We start from the raw sequence: 17,652 nt of genomic DNA, 5'->3' as shown, positions 1-17,652 counted from the left end.
GAGGGAAGGCTGTTCAAAGTCATCTGCCTTACTCTACTTTGGAGCTAAGTGGATCCAGTGATAAGATATAAATCAAGATGACTGGAGATGACCCTTGATGCAGTGGGAAACTTTGGCCTTTTTAAGTTAAAGTGTTTCCTAAGTCTCAGTTGGATGAGGCAAATTCATTAAGTGAATATGAGGCAGAGAAAGGCTTCTTTTACCTAGTTTAAAAAAATCATTTGGGGAAGGGAAAGCTCTCAGAGTTTCTAGCCAAAACAGAATCAGTTGCTATTTATATTCATTTTGAATCAATGGAGGCTGAAACAATGACCAACAGGGGCTTGGCCTGGGACCTATTGTTATCCAATCAATGAGAATCAGAGTGATTTGGGTTTAAGGCATGATCCTTTGGAAAGAAATTTAACCAATAAAACCCCAAGATGTCTTGTAGGGTTTCATTGATCAAAATTTATAGTCTTTGGGTAGAGCACCCACTGGTAAGAGTATGATACCCTATGTTTTTGAGGGAAAGGAAGGAAAAAAAGAAATAAGAGAGAAAGAAGGAAGGAAAAAAGAAAGGGAAGAAAGAAAAAGAAGATAAAAAATAACAGAAAGAAAAAGAAAGAGAGAAAGAAAAAGAGAAGGAAAGAAAGATGAGAAAATAAGAGAAAGAATGACAGAAAGAGAACTAGCAAAAGAAAGGAAGGAAGGAAGGGAGAGTGAGAGAAAGAGAGGGAGAAAGAAAGGAAAGAGTGAAAGAGAGGAAAAAAAGGAGAGAAAGAGAAAGAATGAATGAAAAACAGAAAGTGGAGGAAAGAAAAAAGGAAAAAGAAATTTTAAAGCATCAGAACACCCCAAAAGATGGAATAGAATATTTTCCAGCTGAAAGCAATTTAGAAACTCAACAAAAAAGGTCTATGACACTAGGGAGGGAGTTCCAGGCCAGGACAAACCAGCACAGACCCGGATCCAGCTCCAGCCTGGACCAGACCAACCTCTGACTCAGCGGCAGTACTGATGACTTCCAGATCTCTGAGCCCAGAGACACCAAAGAGAAGCTGGAAGGTCAGCAGAAAAGGTCTGTGGAACCAGGGTGGGATCCCAGCACACAATCCCAACTCCAGCCTGTACCCCAGTGTCAGTGAAGTGAATCAGCAGCAGTGCTTGAGGCTTCTGGACCTCTAAGCCCAGGACACCAGGGAGGACTCAGAAGGTCAGTGGAAAAGGTTTGTGGCAATAGGTGGGGATAGAATGTGCAGTTCCAATGCAACCCTGGTCATCATCTGAGATCCAACTCCAGCCAGCAAACAGCTACAATGGGCAGGGACACTCCCAAATGCTCTGGGGAAAAAAAAAGAGAGCTTGTGGTCAGATTCCTAGAAGGATTTCTGAAAACAGCTGCACAAAACTCCTGAAGTTTGGGACAATGTACCTTCCACACTGGAAACAGAGCCCTACATTAACAAAGAGTTAAAAACCGAGTGGCTAGGAAAATGAGCAGAAAACAAAGTTTCTGACCATTGAAAGTTATCATGGTGACAAGCATGATCAAAGCACACATTCAGAAGATGATAAGAAAGTCAAAGCTTCTACATTCAAAGCCTCTAAGAAAAATAAGAATTGGGTTCAGGCCATGGAAGAGCTTAAAAGGAACTTTGAAAATCAACTAAGAGAGACAGAGGAAAAATTAGGGAAAGAATTGAGAGAGGTGTAAAAGGAAATACAAAAAAAAAATGAGGAAAATGCTTTAAAAAGCAAAATTGAACAATTGGGAAAGAAGGTATAAAAGCTCACTGGGAAAAATAAGTCCTTAAAAAGTAGAATTGAACAAATGGAAGGTAATGACTTTATGAGAAATCAAGATAAATCAAAATAAAAAAAAATGAAGAAGTAGAGAAAAAATGTGAAATATCTCACTGAAAAAAACAACTGACCTGGAAATTATATCCAGGAGAGAAAATTTAAAAATTATTGGTCTATCTGAAAGTCATGATCAAAAATAGAGCCTGGACATCATCTTTCAAGAAATTATTAAGGAAAACTGCCCTAATATTCCAGAACTAGAAGGTAAAGTAGAAATTGAAAGAATCCACCAATCAACTCCTGAAAGAGATCCCAAAATAAAAACTCCCATGAATATTATAGTCAAATTCTAGAACTCCCAAGTCAAGGAGAAAATTGTAAGGATCCAGAAGGAAACAATTCAAGTTTAGTGGATCCACAGTCAGGATAACACAAGCTTTAGTAGCTTCTACATTAAAGGACTAGAGGACTTGGAATATGATATTCTGAAGAGCAATGGAGATAGTATTGCAACCAAGAATCACCTACCCAATAATTCTTCAGAGAAAAAGGTGGTCATTCGATGAAACAAGATTTTCAAACATTCATGATAAAAAGACCATAGCTGAATGGAAAATATGATTTTCAAATACAAGACTTTGGAGAAGCATAAGGAGGTAATCAGGAAAATGATATCATAAGGGACTTCGTAAGGTTTGTCTTTTTTCATTTCTACATGGGTGGATGATACTTGTAACTCATTAGAACATTCTCATTATTATGGCAGTTGGAAGGAGTATGTATCAACAGAAGACATAGGAGTGAGTTGAATATAAAGAGATAATATCTTTTATTAAATGATGAAATTAAGTAGTGAGAGAGGAATGTATTGGGAGAAAATGAAAAGGGAGAGGTGGAATGGTATAAATTATCTGCCACAAAAAGAGTAAAAAAAAAAAAAAACAAACTTTTATAGCAGAGGAGAAGCTCTCCATATTTGTTGATATGAGAAGGGAAATTAGCAACTGGATTGATTTCCCTATGTTTTGAAAGGTCCTTTCATCTCTGATGGGTTGCTTGGGCCCCACAAAATAACTCCAAGTTCTGTTTGCTTTTACCTCTGAATTTATATGTATAAAAAAGTAACAACATTTCTTGCCTGACCTAGATGTATAACAAAATGGGAAATTGGGAAAACTCTTTTTTTAGCATAAGATCTTTTAACATAACCCAGGTGGCTTCTATTCATGTATCTTCCTTCTGATGATCTAAAGGAGGGTCTGGATACCAGTGGGACATGGAAGATGTGTATACAAGTTATGCTCTCTCTGAACCTGCATCATACATGCTGTTAGCCCACAAAGAACTAAGGAACTCTTACTTTACTTCTAAGCCTGAATCTTTTTATTTCCTGACCTTCAGCAAAGCATATGATATAGGGTCTCTGTTCTAGTTTTCCCAATTAGTGACTCAGAGAAGGAAGTAGTGGTCCAGTCACAAGGATGCTGCAAGAAAAATAATTAATAGTCATAAAACATTCTGTATTGTACAGCACTACACAAACACCAAAGGTGGAACAACCAATTATTTTCTTCTTTTCCTTCAGAGTAATTAACTCGGTATCTTATTTTCAGAAAAACCAGCAAAACTGATTCTTTGGCCCAATCTGCAAAATGGATTGCCTCCTATTTAGGACTCTGATTGACTTTAAAAAATGATTTTTGCCTCAGAGAAAGAAGCAAATTGCATGTATGCATTTAACATAAGGCCCTTTTTGGTTTCCTAAAATCTCTTCATTTACCTTTAACCTTCATAATATACTTTTGTCATTTCTACAGGGAGTTGAAGCTAATGATATCTGATAGTTTAAGGTAACTAGTCCTTTGACTTGGTCTCTCTGACTCTTGTCTCTTTCCTTTCATATCCAAATCCTCCACATACCTGTCAAAATGATTATCCGAAAGTATGGATCTGATCATGATTCTCCTCAGTTCTAGAACCTTCAATTATTCCTCATTGATTTGAGGTTAAAAAAATATAAATTCTTCTTCTTGGCACTTAAAGTTCTTCAAAATCTAGCTTTAGTCATTGATTTAACATATTCCTCCTCAGATATACTTAAAATAGTCAAATTGGCCTATGGCCTATGTGTGATTTGTTTTATGTGTCATTCCATCCCACATGCCCATGCCATGGCCCTTGCTGGGAATATTCACTTTTCTTATTTCTATCTCTTGGAAACTCTAAATTCACTCAAAATTTACCTCATGTACCATTTCATACAGAAGACCTTTCCTGATCCCAGTCCCCACCCAAAATTACTTTTAATTTATTTTGCATATATTTGTGTTTACTTATCTGTGTTCATATGATTCCCTATTCTCCCCTCCCCATCCACAATTAATATAAACTCTCTGAGGTCAGGAACTGTTTCACTTTTGCCTTATATAACTCTATTACTTGGAAGAGTACCTGGATCATTCTAAATACTATATAAATATTTGGTTGGATTGATATGAATGGAATGTTTTGAAATATCCCTGATTTCATCAGGAGCTCTTTTCAGCAAAAGTGATCAAAACCCCATCTTGTTTAATTTTTATTTATATTGTCCTATATATGTCCCATGTAGGATCTGTTCTAATTTCAACAATTTATTATAAGAAAGTATCCATTGGATTATCCTTCAATTTTATTACAAAATTAATTGGCCCATCATATTAAGATCTGATATGCCTTCAGTGAAGCTGCTGAATTATGTGTGTGCATTTAATTATTTTTTTTTTTTTTGGTCACCAATCTTTCTGTAGTATCAGATTAGATCTTCTTTGTGAATGCTAGTATATTGTAATGAGATAATTGGTTAGATTAAGGATGAAGATTACAACTAACAATCTCATGTAAATATCAAGTCCATGCCCCTAATGAGTCACATTGATTTGGTAATCTAGACCAGGGCTTCTTAAATTTTTTTCTAGTTGTGACATTTTTATATAACCTCAGGTATGTAAGTATATAAGAGGTATGCAAATCAAACAATTACTGATAATAAATTATAATTTCATGACCTCCACATTCAGTTATGTGACTCTATACGGAGTCATGATCCACAGTTTAAGAAGCTTTGATCTAGGCAGCAATGGTAAATGGCCACAGATGACCTTCATAGAATCATCAATTCCTAATAATCCAGTCCAAAAATCACTTTGATTCCAAGTGCGTAGAACAGCAAAAGAAATTTGTTATCTTAGAAACCCATTCCATTGTTTTGCAATGTTTGCTGAACATGAATTTATCTTTATAACACACTGAAATTTCTCAAACTGACCATGTAAGTGTGTTTTCCCATTTTCTATCTTCAGTGACAGTGGAAAACTGACATTCCCATTCTATGAAACCCCTCATAGCTTTAAAGATTATCTTCATGTCCTTTTCTTTAAGCTTTCTTCATAGATTTTCTTTTCCAAAATTGTGACTTTCTTTTAAACTTTTATAGGATCACAGAATCTCAGAATTTAAAAAAAAAAATCTCAAAAACATTTAGCCCAACCCATTCACAAACAAGAATCCCCCAAATAATCATCCAGTTTTTTGCCTAAAAAACTTTAGTGAAAGGGGCACTTATGAATCTCTGAAATGATTCATTCCATTGCTGGACAGTTCCATTTACTAGAAAACTTTTCATTAGGTGAAACCGAAGCCTTCCTCTTGGTAACTCCCACCCATTGCCACCAGTTTTGTCCTCTGGATCCAAGTTTTATCCCTCTTACATGTCTTTCAAATACCTGAAGCCAGCTATCTGTTCTCTTCAGGATAAGCATTCCCTTTTTCTTAAATCAATCTTTATAAGCCATGAACTCAAACAATTTCATCATCCTGATTAGCTTTCTCTAAATAATCTGCAATTCTTGAAGGCCCTTTTTAAATGCTTGTTGAACGTTGAATGGGACATCATTAAAAACTAAGAACAATGCTCTAGATGTGAACAGAATAGAATGTGAGGATTTCTACTGCTTCCAATTGTTAGACACTAAACCTGTTTTAATAGAACAAATAACTTTAAGGATGCCATGAGAGACAGATATATGACTAGGAAAAGAAGTGATCCAGTTATGAAGTAAGAGTTAGGGATAACTAATAGCTTGTATTTTGCATTAGCATCCAAATAATATCAGGAGATTTAAAGGAAGGTTAATGGATAGATACCTTAAGAAAGATTTACTGAAGACAAGATCAAATGAAATGTTTTTAAATCAGTTGGTAGAGAATTTGACACATAGGAGGAACTTAATAGGTGTTTATTTTCTCTCTTGATGTTTAGTGCTGCCTAACATTATATCAGCTTCCTTGGAGGCTAGGGCATTGCTTCAGATACTCACTAGCCACATGACCCTTAGAAAATCACTTAATCCTAATTTTCCTTATTTCTTTATCTATAAAATCAACTAGAGAAGGAAATGATAAACCACTCCACTATTTATGCCAAAACAAAACAAAACCCAAAACCCAAGTGAGGTCATGAAGACATGACTGAAATGAGTAAACAACAAAAATATACATACTATTACTTTTCATTGGCCTAATGGTTTATTAAGACCCTCCAAGAATTTTCTTCAAGTCCTACTTAGGTTGCTGAACTTAGAAAGTGATGCCATTTTATAATAAAGATCTAACCATTGACATTGTATGTTGTTAAATATCTTATCCGTCTTATATTTCTACATGATGATCCTATTATTTTTAAGAGAGGCAGTTTGGCATAGTGAATAGAGAGTCAAACTTAATGGCTCATTCCTTGCCTCTGACACATACTATATAAGCAATTCACTTAGCTTTTCATTGCTCTAGGAACTCTCTACTACTCTAAAATGCAGAGAAATTAATGATCTATGTTGATAGAAGATGTTTTCCCATTGGAGAGCTTCCTTTTGCAATGAAATCACAGGTCTAGTAGAAAAGTGTGACACACACAACTATGTGTGTGTATATATATGTATACATACACAGACACAAATATACATACATGTGTATACACGCACATGGCTCATTTACTTAACAAATATTGTGTATTCACCATGTGCAGATGTTAGATACTTTGGAAGATAAAATCTCTGTTCTTGAGGGGCATGGAGATAAAGATATGTGTATAGTCCTTTCAGTCCTGTTCAACTCTCCATGACCCCATTTGGGTTTTTTTTTGGGCAAAAATACTGGAATAATTTGCCATTTCCTTCTCCAGATCATTTTATAGATGAAGAACCAGAGGCAAACAGGATTAAGTGACTTGCTTAGGGACTCACCGCTAGTGTCTGAGACCAGATTTGAACTCAGGAAGTTGTATCTTTCTGACTGTAGGACCTGCACTCTAGCATGCTCAAAGTCATGTACATATGTTCTAATACAAAATGTGAAATTTTTCATTGAGAGGATTGAGGTCACATCTAGCTAGCAGGATTAATGGAAGATTAATAGAAAAAACAGCATCTAAACAAGGTCTGGAAGGATGAATATCAATTGGAGTGACAGAATTGGGGAAGAAAACATTCCAAGAGTGTAAAAGGGAATTCTATCAGCAAAGGAGACTTTTTAAAGGGAATGCATAAACATAAATTGAATTAAATCATAAACGCCCTTGAAGATCAAGTGAAAAAATTTAAATTTTATTTGTTAAGAGAGAATTGTCTAAGTTTTCTAAGCTGGGAGGAGAAAGAAAGGACATATGAGGTAAGACAGCAAACATTTTAAAAGCACCTACTATGTGCCAGGCATACTAAGTTCATGATTAGAAAGGTCCAAAAAATGCCAGCACAGTGCCTGTCCTCATCTAATGGGGTAGACAGCATGCAAATGACATAATAAAAAGGTAATTTCAGAGAGATGTCAGCCACAGGGGGGATGAAAGGCCTCTTATAGAAGGCAGGATTTGATCTGAATCTTGAAGGAAGCCAAGGAACTGAAGTCATGATGAAAAGCAGTCCAGGTATGGGAAATGGCCAGAAAAAAAACTTCTTGGAATTGAGAGATGGATTGTTGGGGAGATGTAGTAAAGTATTTGAGGAACGATAAGAAATCCGGTAAGGCAATTAACTGATGCAGTGGCTAAAGTACCAGGCCTGGAGTCAGCAAGACCTAGCTGTGACTAGCTGTGTGATCCTGGGCTAGTCACTTAACCCTGTTTGCCTCAGTTTCCTTATCTGTAAAATAACTGGAGAAAAACTACAAAACCACTCCAACAGTTTCATCAAGAAAACCCCAAATGGAATCACAGAGTTCAACATGATGGTTGAACAACATAAAAAGCCCACTTTGTGAGGAATATGTGGAAGGGACTAAGGTATAGGAAAGATAAAAAAGGAAAAGGTGGTGGAGGGCTTTAAGAGGCTTGGAAAATTATCAGAATTATTCTTCAAGCAGATTTGTCTGCCAATATTGTAGAGACTGGAGCCTGGGAAACTAGTTTATAAGGTAGAGGAATTGTCAAGGCAAGAAGTTCCTCACTTACAGGAATGGTATTGGGAATGGGGGGAAAAATGGGCTTACATGAAGAATGCTACTGAATTAGAATGTGCTACCTGATTGGACACAGCAGTCAAGACAAGAATCAAAAATGACTGTGTTAATCACTATGTTTTGAGTGTGGATGACAGCATGAGTAGACAGTGATGCTGTTAACAGGCTTGGGGCGTCAGGAGGAGGAGTAGACTTAGAAAAGTCAATGAATGTGGTTTTGGAATATGTTGAACTGAACTTGTAGTGATTTAGGACAGTCAGGTAGAAATGTATATAAAGGAAGTAAATGGAAATAAAACTTGAGTTCAAGGGATAGCAGCCAGGTGACTAAGTGGATAGAGTATTAGGTCTGAGGTCAAGAAGATCCTGAATTCAAATTTGGCCTCAGACACTTCCTGGGCAAGTCACTTAACCCCTTCTGCCCAGTTTCGTCATCTGTAAAATGAGGTCGAGAAGGAAATGGCAAAACACTTTAATCTCCTTACCAGAAAGATTTGGATATGACTGAAACAACCGAACAACTTGAGAGAGGTCAGGGCAGTTCTGAGCTATGGTAACCAATTAAAAGGAAATAATAGATAAAGGTCGGGAATTGTGATTCTGTGTCATCTTCAATTCCTCTCTCTTATCCTACAAAACCAAACCTTATAAATTTTTTTCCTACATATTTCACATACATGCCCCTTTCTCCATTCACAAAGACAACACTCTCAGATAGAGCCTCATTATCATCTGAATTCGCACCAGGAATGTTTTCTCACTGCACTCCATACAACCTTATTGCTACCAAAGTTATTTTCCTAAAGTGTAGATTTGGCTACATCATACTTTTTGATCATTAAATTTCAATAACTTCCTATTACTTCAGTGATCAAAGTTAAATTGCTTTAACATTTAAAATGTTTATATTATGGCCCCTTCCTACCTTCCTATCTATCTATAATTTCCCTTTATATAATCTTCAGTTGCAATTGTTCTCCTTGCTGTCACTCACACACAATGTTCTTTCTCTCATCTGCTTTCACTGTCTTAATCTTTACCCTATAGAACTCTTGGTTTCTTTTAAGTTTCATCCTAAGCACCATCTTTAACATGAATACTCTCCCAGTCCTCTTATATGCTAATGCCTTATCCTCTAAAATTGCCTTTTATCTATTCTGTATTTATATGTCTCTATCTGTGAACATGTTTGTCTCCCTAATTAGAATGAATGCTCTTGGGCAGGATTTTTTTTTTTTCTTTTTCTTTGTATTCCCAGTCTTTAATGTATTGCTTTAGAAACAGAAGGCATTTAAGAAGTTCTAGTTTACTAGTTGATATAGAGATAGAAAAAAGCATATGATCTTAACTCAATCTTATTTTAGAAATGAAGTTGGAGAAGAGGACTGAAGACAAGTGGGGCAACTTTTCCATTTAAGCCACTTAAGCCATCATTGTCAGAAACAACCCTTGGGATCTTTTCTATGTCATAATTCTTTGGTATTCATAAGAGATACCTACCCAACCCAAGTAGTAATAACAACAACAACAACAACAAACCTTTACATAGCACTTTAAGGTTTACAAAGCTCTTTAACTATATTATCTCATTTGATCCTCACAACAACCCTGTGAGGTAGGTGTTATTGCCACTCCCATTATATAGCATCCAGACACTTTAAAAGTCAGTGATTTACAAAAAGTCACAAGGCTAGTTAGTGTCTAAAACAAGATTTAAACTTAGGCCTTTCTGACTCTAAGTCCAAAGTTCATCCTGCAGTAACCAACTGATGTGATCAAATCAGTTAAATAACTGGTCATTTTAGTGGGAAAAGCAACAACATCAACAACAACAGTAACAGTTCAATGTGTAATTTGGCATCAGGCAGAACAAAAATCATGTTTGGTTTATGGAATGTCTCATTTTAAAATCACCATATCATCACAGAGACTTACCATTAGTGACCACTCTAGAGCTTATTCCCATGGATCTTCCTTATATTAATTTCTTACAACTTTTCTGACTCAGCACTGTCATTCCTATCTTTCTCTTCATCATCTGCTTTTAAGCCCATCAGCTATAATAACTTAATGACTTTTTATTTTATCATACAAAATTTTTAAGCTGAGCCTTAAATCTATAGGACATTTTTCAGAACTATATTCATTCTATATTGCTGTTCTACAAGAAATGTTCTACATTAAATCTGGCATTCTTTATCCTTGGAAGTGCCAATGAGATCCAGGAGGTTAATCTCTATCCATTCAGAAAGGATTATCATACTTTTATTGATATAATTGCTTCTAGAGTATCTTCCTTAGGATTCAAAGCTTATTCATGTTCTGGGAAGTTCACCAATGAAATATACATGTGGGTTTAATCTAAAACATAGGCAGAACTTTCTCATTGGATCTGAGGAATAGTTAAAATCTGTTGTTCATGGCTTTCTTCCACAGCTCAGAACTAAGTTTGAAAATGCTTAGGATCCAAGGACTCTTACTTTCCCCCCAGCTCTTCCCTTCAACAAAACTAGTTTTTTAATCATAATCCTTCTGAGGGAAGTATATAGATGATCACAGAAAGTAGCAGAGCAGAACATGGGCTTGGATGACATGGGAATCAATTCCTACCATTGAAACATATTGGTTGTGTGATGCTGGACAAGACACTTAACCTTTCAGAGCTCTAGGCAACTCTCTAAGATAATAAATTACAGTCAGAGAAGTTGCTTGATTTGCATATTAGAAAAAAATCTGCACCAAGAGTTTCCTACATCAATATTTTTATGAAATAGCTAAACACATCTTAAATTCAGAGATGGAGAACCTAGAAATTATTTAGTTGAAAACCTTCCCCCCCCCCCCCAGCCCCCTTATCTCCATTTTATAATTGAGGAAATAGAATTTTAGAGAAGAAACCAGCTCAAAGTTGGATTTGTTTTTTGCTGTTCTTTCTTCTGGGTATGTGTTATCTTTCTCTTTCAATAAATCCTTATATAACATGAACTTGTGTTCCCTTTACCCCAGATTGGCTACCTGGCTTTGAAAAAAAATCCAGCTAGAATTCAAAGCCAGGTCATCAACAAATCCATTTCTCTTCCCCACATTGCAACCTATGTTTCCAAATAAATTCAAAAACTTAGTTTCTATAAGCACCTCTAAATTCATAAATCTTAATTTCACTCTAAACTAAAAACCCACCCATTAATCCTCAGGATAGAGAAATGGATACAAAATGATTTACTTTGAAACAGCATTCAATCAATTAAGGGCTAGGAACCCAAACCTCCTTTAATCCAGTTTGGCCACTTTCCTAAAAGAAATTACTCAAAAAGCATAATTCCAGGCAATGGATGCAAGCCCCTGTAAAATGGCCTTTAGAACAGCTGCCTCATCATTAAGAAGTATCACAGCTTCAAGGTTACCCTCACATTTATCTAGGAGGAAAGTGGCTAAAAAGTTGAAGAAGAACAGGAGGAAATAAACGGTTTTCATTTCAAAGCCAAGGTATTTGAGGAGGGGAAAAAAGAACAAGGGCTGCATAACACTGACATTTTTATTAGAATTCATTTGTAACAAATGGAACTTGTGTCAGCAAAGAACTGATTTTCATACAGACGTCTTTCGCCACCAATGTAACGAAGTAAGAAAATAAAAAGCACGCCTTTCATTCTGTAAAACATTTACGCGTACTACTAATTAGAGGTAATTGTATTTTTTAACAAGCCATTTTACAAGTTATTTTTTTTTTATTTTTTTCAGTCTATGCATCCAAAACGAGAGCAAAGAACACAATTTTTATTATCTTTGTAAAGACACTCCAAGCTTGAATGGCAAAGCCACGGGACAGATGGAGAGGATGGATCTGCAGCCTTCTGATATCTGCTGGAGTATCAGGGCACCCAAAAACCCAAAGAAAAGCAAAATTTGAAAAAAGAAAAATGAGTTGGGGGAGGGGAGAGATTAAAAAAGAGAGATCAAGAAATAAAACAAAACAAAAAAGAAAACAGGAAAGGAAAAAAAGCCACATCACCACTGCAGACTTTTCTTCTTCCTGTTTCTATGTTCTGTGTTATTTACATACACACAAGTGAATTTCTGAAGCAGTTTCTTACAGATGGGTTCAAGTAATAACATTATTGGGTGTAGAATCAATAGGGCAGTGCATAGTACAAAGGTATAGAAAGTGCAAATCTCCCTAGAGGCCCTTCCCTCCCCCGGCTGTCCTCGCCATTGTCTAACCATGCAAATCATTTTTAAAAAAGAGATAAAATAAAGTTCTGTACAAATCATTTTTATATATTTTGAATTTTTTTTTTACCATTGTAACTAATTACAAAATTATACATAACTACACATACATAGGTAAATAATAGCACCGTACTGGTTATGGTGATGAAACTAATTTTGAATCTTGGAGGATTATGAGAACTGTAGGTAAAGAAATTTACCTTGGAAATAAAAAAATGTTTATACAGAAAAGTACAGAAAATGGAATGCACATCAATGACGCATTTAGGGTGCTGTCTTTAAAGACAACTTCCTGAACAGCAAGATTTCTGGAATAGTCTCCGCCTCTTTTGTCTGTGGTACTTTCCTTGTTCGTTTTGGTCTTGTAATTATTCTTGTCACTCGTTTTTACCAAATGGGCAGAAGTTTTCTGGAGAGACATTGCTCTTAGACTAACAGCTCTGGTGGGCAATGGTCCTTCCGATTCTACATTTCCAAAATGGTATGTTTCCATGATGCATGTTTGGCTGACTCCCTATGTTTGGCTAAAAGAATATTACTGCACTAAGTTATCTGGCACTTTTAATTCTTCAAAAGATACAAATTAAAAGAAAACACAACAATAAAACCACATAGTGCACATTCTTCTCTGGTTCTGATGTAGGTTATAGAGTCTCATTCTGAGGTAGCCTTCTAGATACTTTTTTTTATTATTATATATATATATTTTTTACAAAAGTGCTCAAATACAATACTTGCAAGTGTTTGGTCTCTTGGATTTCTTTCTGCTAGCAATGGGAAAATATGAAAAAAAAATAGCCTTATGTGGAATATCCATGCAGTTAAAACTCAAACTGTGTTATTATATATACTCATACCAAACCTCTTTAAGAGTTCCTTGGAAAATTTTTTTTAAAGAGTTGCTTTAAATGGTACAGGACAAGGCAGAAACCAGTACTGTCCTCCATGGTTTCCTACACATTTTCTAGGAAATATTTGATGATGTTTGGCGGGCTTTTCCTCCTACTTGAAAAATCCAAATGCAATGTTAACAATGCTATAAATATTGCCAATGATGTGTTTCTCCTTAAAACAAATACATCTAGTGCATACTACATGTTCCCAATAGCAATACTGGCATTACATGATTCAGTTCCGAGAGTGGATTTGGAAGGGATTATTTGAAGGGAATTAGTAGCCTTGCATGATGTAGGGAATTATGGAAGGAAATAGGGCCCTGACTATCCAAGTGCTTTGGGCTGGTATATTCACTCATTAACATCCCCTACTCAGGTGAAATTGAGGAATGCATTATTACTCAAAGTATTTTTGTACATGTGCTAAAAAGATAATGCTTTAATTGGAAGATTAACAGATATGAATAACTAATGTAAATACAAACAGAAAGTGAAAAAGAAATGCTATTAAAATAGGCATCAATTATAAGGCACTCTAAATGCAAAATTAAAATAAAAATCAGCATTTTCTAGGAATGCTGTATGCCACACAATGTTTCTGACTGAACAGAGCAACATGAGTTTGGCTTTGCCCCTGTTACATATCATAAATGCAAATTTCGTAGCACATACTATAGACAATATACGATTGAATACACTTTTTTTAAACAACTTGATAGTTGATATATTACAACATTCTCCCCTCCTAAAGGGATATGCACTGACCTTTCCCACATGCACACCTCTTATTTAATATTTAATAATATGATTTTTATTGCACTAGAGGGTTACAAATATTGAACTTCATTGGAAGCCTCACTAACAAAATGTTACTTGGGTATGAATATGAATTTCGGGGTAGGGTAGGGATTTAGGGGTGAGGTTTGACGACCACTGATGTGCATTCCTCATTTCCCTTAAAACCAAAGTTTTCTGAAATTCAGAAATGTAAAAATGTAAAAAATAATTGAATGTGGTGTTCTAGGTACCTTGTTCACCACCTTAAAGAAACCAAATTGTGAAAGAACTAATTGATAGCTATCTCTGTATTCATGAGAGGATACACTATATATACATATATATATATCCATATGAGAAATGGATATCTATATATCTATATATCTATATCTATATATCTATATATGTTAGCAGCAACTTTATACTTTGCGCCTCCCTGTTGATTCCAAAAGAAAAACAACAACAACAACAACAACAACAACAAAAGAAAAGCAAAACCCAAACCCCTCACTTGGATTATCCAATTTAAAATGGGTACTTCCTTTTACAATGAAACTGAACAGAAGTATAAAAGTAATATCTGACAAGACTATGGTACTGTAGATAAATATAGGATTGCACAAAAATGTGCAATTTTTCAAATTATTTAACATTTCTACAGCAAGATATTACAGGTAACAGTTCTACTGCTTAAAAAAAAATCTACGATTTTGAAATCAAAAATGAAATTATGCAACTTTTATCTTTAAACTCACTTCATTGAATAATAATCTTTTTAAAAAAAAAAAAGAGGAAAGAAGTTTACACAGTTAAAAATGAAGCACAGGTCAGCAGTATCTTTACAATACTAAAAAACTAAATCAAGGACTTTCTTTTTAAACATTCCCCCCTCCCCTTTCCCCTAAAGTGTTATTATGAGCAATATGGTGGGAAGGGGTGATGTTGAAGCAGAGTCCATTGGTGTGTTTGTGGTTGTGGTTGATGTTGCTGTAGTTTTAAGAAGCCAGGAAGTGGCCTGCTTAACAAACATCTTGCCCTGAATTGCTGGACTCGCCAGGTTTCCCCTTTCATGCAATCCTGGACAAGATGATGGTTCTTTGCAATAATTTCCTCTTCCCTTTAATTTTAACCGAAGTTGAATCCTTGAGGTATCTGTAAATGAAATCCTTCAGATGCCTCACCAGTCAGGATTCTCTTTATTATTTTTCAGGTTAGATTATTAAACTGTGAATTCTTGGTCCACATGGAATAGTTTTTTTTTTATTTGTTTGTGTTTTTTCCCCTTTGTTTTTGTTTGTTTTTAGTATTCCCACTGATTGGTCTTTAGCTAGAAGTTACAAAGTCCATCTCCAGCACGATGTATGGCTCAGAAGAGGCTCTCCAGATCTTAAAAGGCCTGCAGTAAAGATCCAGGTAGGGGCAGGGGATTTTACGTTGCATAGTGATCAAAGCTGCCCAGGTATTCTAGTGCGGCACGGTAGCAGAATTGATACTGATCCTGAAAGAGAAAAAGTTGAAAAGAATGAAAATGTAAAGAAAGTAAGCATCAGGCTCCGTTCTTTTATCAAAATCAAGCTTTTTTAATGGAGGAGAGAAAAGGTACAGCACAGGTCCTTATGAAGCCAAAGTAAATGATCAATTCAATCAATGCAAACAATCAATCAAATAAGTAAATAAAGTCAGCTTCTGTAGCTTCAATAAAAAGGTCAATTCAAGAAAAGCACTTAATAACCAAATCTTGGGCATGTGGGTCTACCATGTTAAGTCTCAGTTTCCTCATCTATAGAAATGAGCCCAGGATCCAAATTCTGCCACTGATTTTTACTGGCTTGGTTGACAAAGGAAAGGTATCTAATCTTTTTAGTGCCCTCAAACAACTTTAAGGTACAGATGAGTTATAATTTTGAATAGGTAGAAGAGGTTTCCATACTGGGAATTCCCATATACTTAGGAAGCCCAGGGTCTAGACGATTATTAGCACCAGCATTTTTGTTACTACAATATTTAACTTCATTTGATCAAAACTTAAGAACATTTTAATTAGATTTTTCCATGCCAAATGCTAAAGTTCTGTTCAAACTAAGTACAGAATAAAGAAAAAGCATTCAATCCGAGTAGAAATGCTATAGGAATTGAGTGAAGCACAAACATCGTGTTTGTGAAGTAGTCCCCAAGATGCTTTCCATGAACTTGGCAGATTAGTGTACAGTTCAATATTTCTTCTATTCAATTACAAAAATAATATTACCTATCTTTGCAAGAGTCTACAGATATTAAATGTATAACAATAGCAAGACAGTGACTTCTCTGAGAACCATTTCTGTCTGAACTCCACCAAGAAAGATGAGAATGAGATAATAACAATAACATAAGCATGAAATAAAAATTATAACTTTCTTGCAAAATGTTCTGCCCATGTTAATTTATTTTACAATGATGAGACAGGGGATCTTTCTGTATGAAGATGAGCAGAAGGAAAGCAAAATATTTAGCTGGAGAATAGACCCGGTAATGATAGCTGTCTTCACATATTTGAATGGCTAACTTTGGCACAGAAGTGGTCAGAAAATTGGATTTGGAGCCAAAGCAGCTTCATGTAAATCCTGCCTCTGATTCATATTACCTGTGTGACCCTGGGTAAGAATCTTAATTTCATTGGTTTTCAATTTCTTCATTTGTAAAAGGAAGGACTTAGATTCCATCTAAGTCCTATCATCAATACACAAAAGCACCTACTATGTACTAAGCATTGTGCTAAGTATTAGGAATATAAAAGGAGGTAGAAGATTGCCTCTGCCCTCAAAGAGCTCACAACCCAATGGGGGAGATATCTAATAGATAATTATAGGTAGAGGCAAAAAGGAAATAATTGCAAAAGAAAAACACTAGAATTAAGAGGGATTAGGAGAAGATAGGCTCTTGGAGGAAGTCAGGGAAACCAGCAGGTGAAGATGCAGAGGGATTCCAGGCATGGGGAACAGACGGCTAGAGAAAAAGTTTGGAATTGAGAGATGGAAATGTCTTATTCGAGAAACAGCAAGGGAGGCCAGTGTTGTTTGATCAAAAAAAAAAAAAAAAATGATTCAGGGAGTAAATTGTCAAAAGACTGGAAAGGCATGTGGGTGGGTAAGTTATAAACACCAAGCAGAGGATTTCATATCTGACTCTGAAGGCGATTGGAAGCTATTGGAAATTATAGAGTGGAGAAATGGGGTGTGGAATAGCTAGACCTGTGTTTTAGAAAACATCAGTGTAGTAGTTGAATGGAGGATATACTAGAATGGTGAAAGACTTGAGGCAGACAGACCCCACCAGCAATTATTGTAATCATCTATGCAAGAGGAGATAAGAATCTATACCAAAGTACTGATAATGTCAGAGAAGAGAAGGGTCCTCCTATTTGAAAGATGCTGCAAAGGTGAAATTGAGAGGTCTTGGCCATCGATTGGAAATGGGAGGGGAAACAGAGTGAGAA

The 17,652-nt window shown here is 35.7% G+C and overlaps 1 protein-coding gene and 1 long non-coding RNA gene across 11 annotated transcripts in view; one reads left to right on the top strand and one right to left on the bottom strand.

Annotated features, from left to right (window-relative positions):
* The first annotated feature begins 2,527 nt into the window (after positions 1-2,527).
* Positions 2,528-12,174, top strand: LOC116420813. Its single transcript, XR_004231266.1, has 2 exons — positions 2,528-2,585; positions 12,016-12,174. It is a non-coding gene; the product is annotated as an uncharacterized LOC116420813 (long non-coding RNA).
* The window catches only part of PTPRD (protein tyrosine phosphatase receptor type D), a 1,049,942-nt gene continuing 1,044,081 nt past the window's right edge, over positions 11,792-17,652 (bottom strand). For all 10 annotated transcript variants that reach the window (XM_031947762.1, XM_031947812.1, XM_031947874.1 and 7 more), the window contains one exon: positions 11,792-15,675. In XM_031947762.1, the coding sequence (XP_031803622.1) occupies positions 15,607-15,675 (69 nt within the window). In that variant the 3' untranslated portion in view covers positions 11,792-15,606. The remainder of the gene's footprint in view (positions 15,676-17,652) is intronic.

The sequence above is a fragment of the Sarcophilus harrisii genome, chromosome 1 (genome assembly GCF_902635505.1).
Source record: "Sarcophilus harrisii chromosome 1, mSarHar1.11, whole genome shotgun sequence".
NCBI classification, from domain to species: domain Eukaryota; kingdom Metazoa; phylum Chordata; class Mammalia; order Dasyuromorphia; family Dasyuridae; genus Sarcophilus; species Sarcophilus harrisii.
The sequence above is the reverse complement of the archived record's forward strand: the minus strand, read 5'-3'. Positions and strand labels throughout refer to the sequence as shown.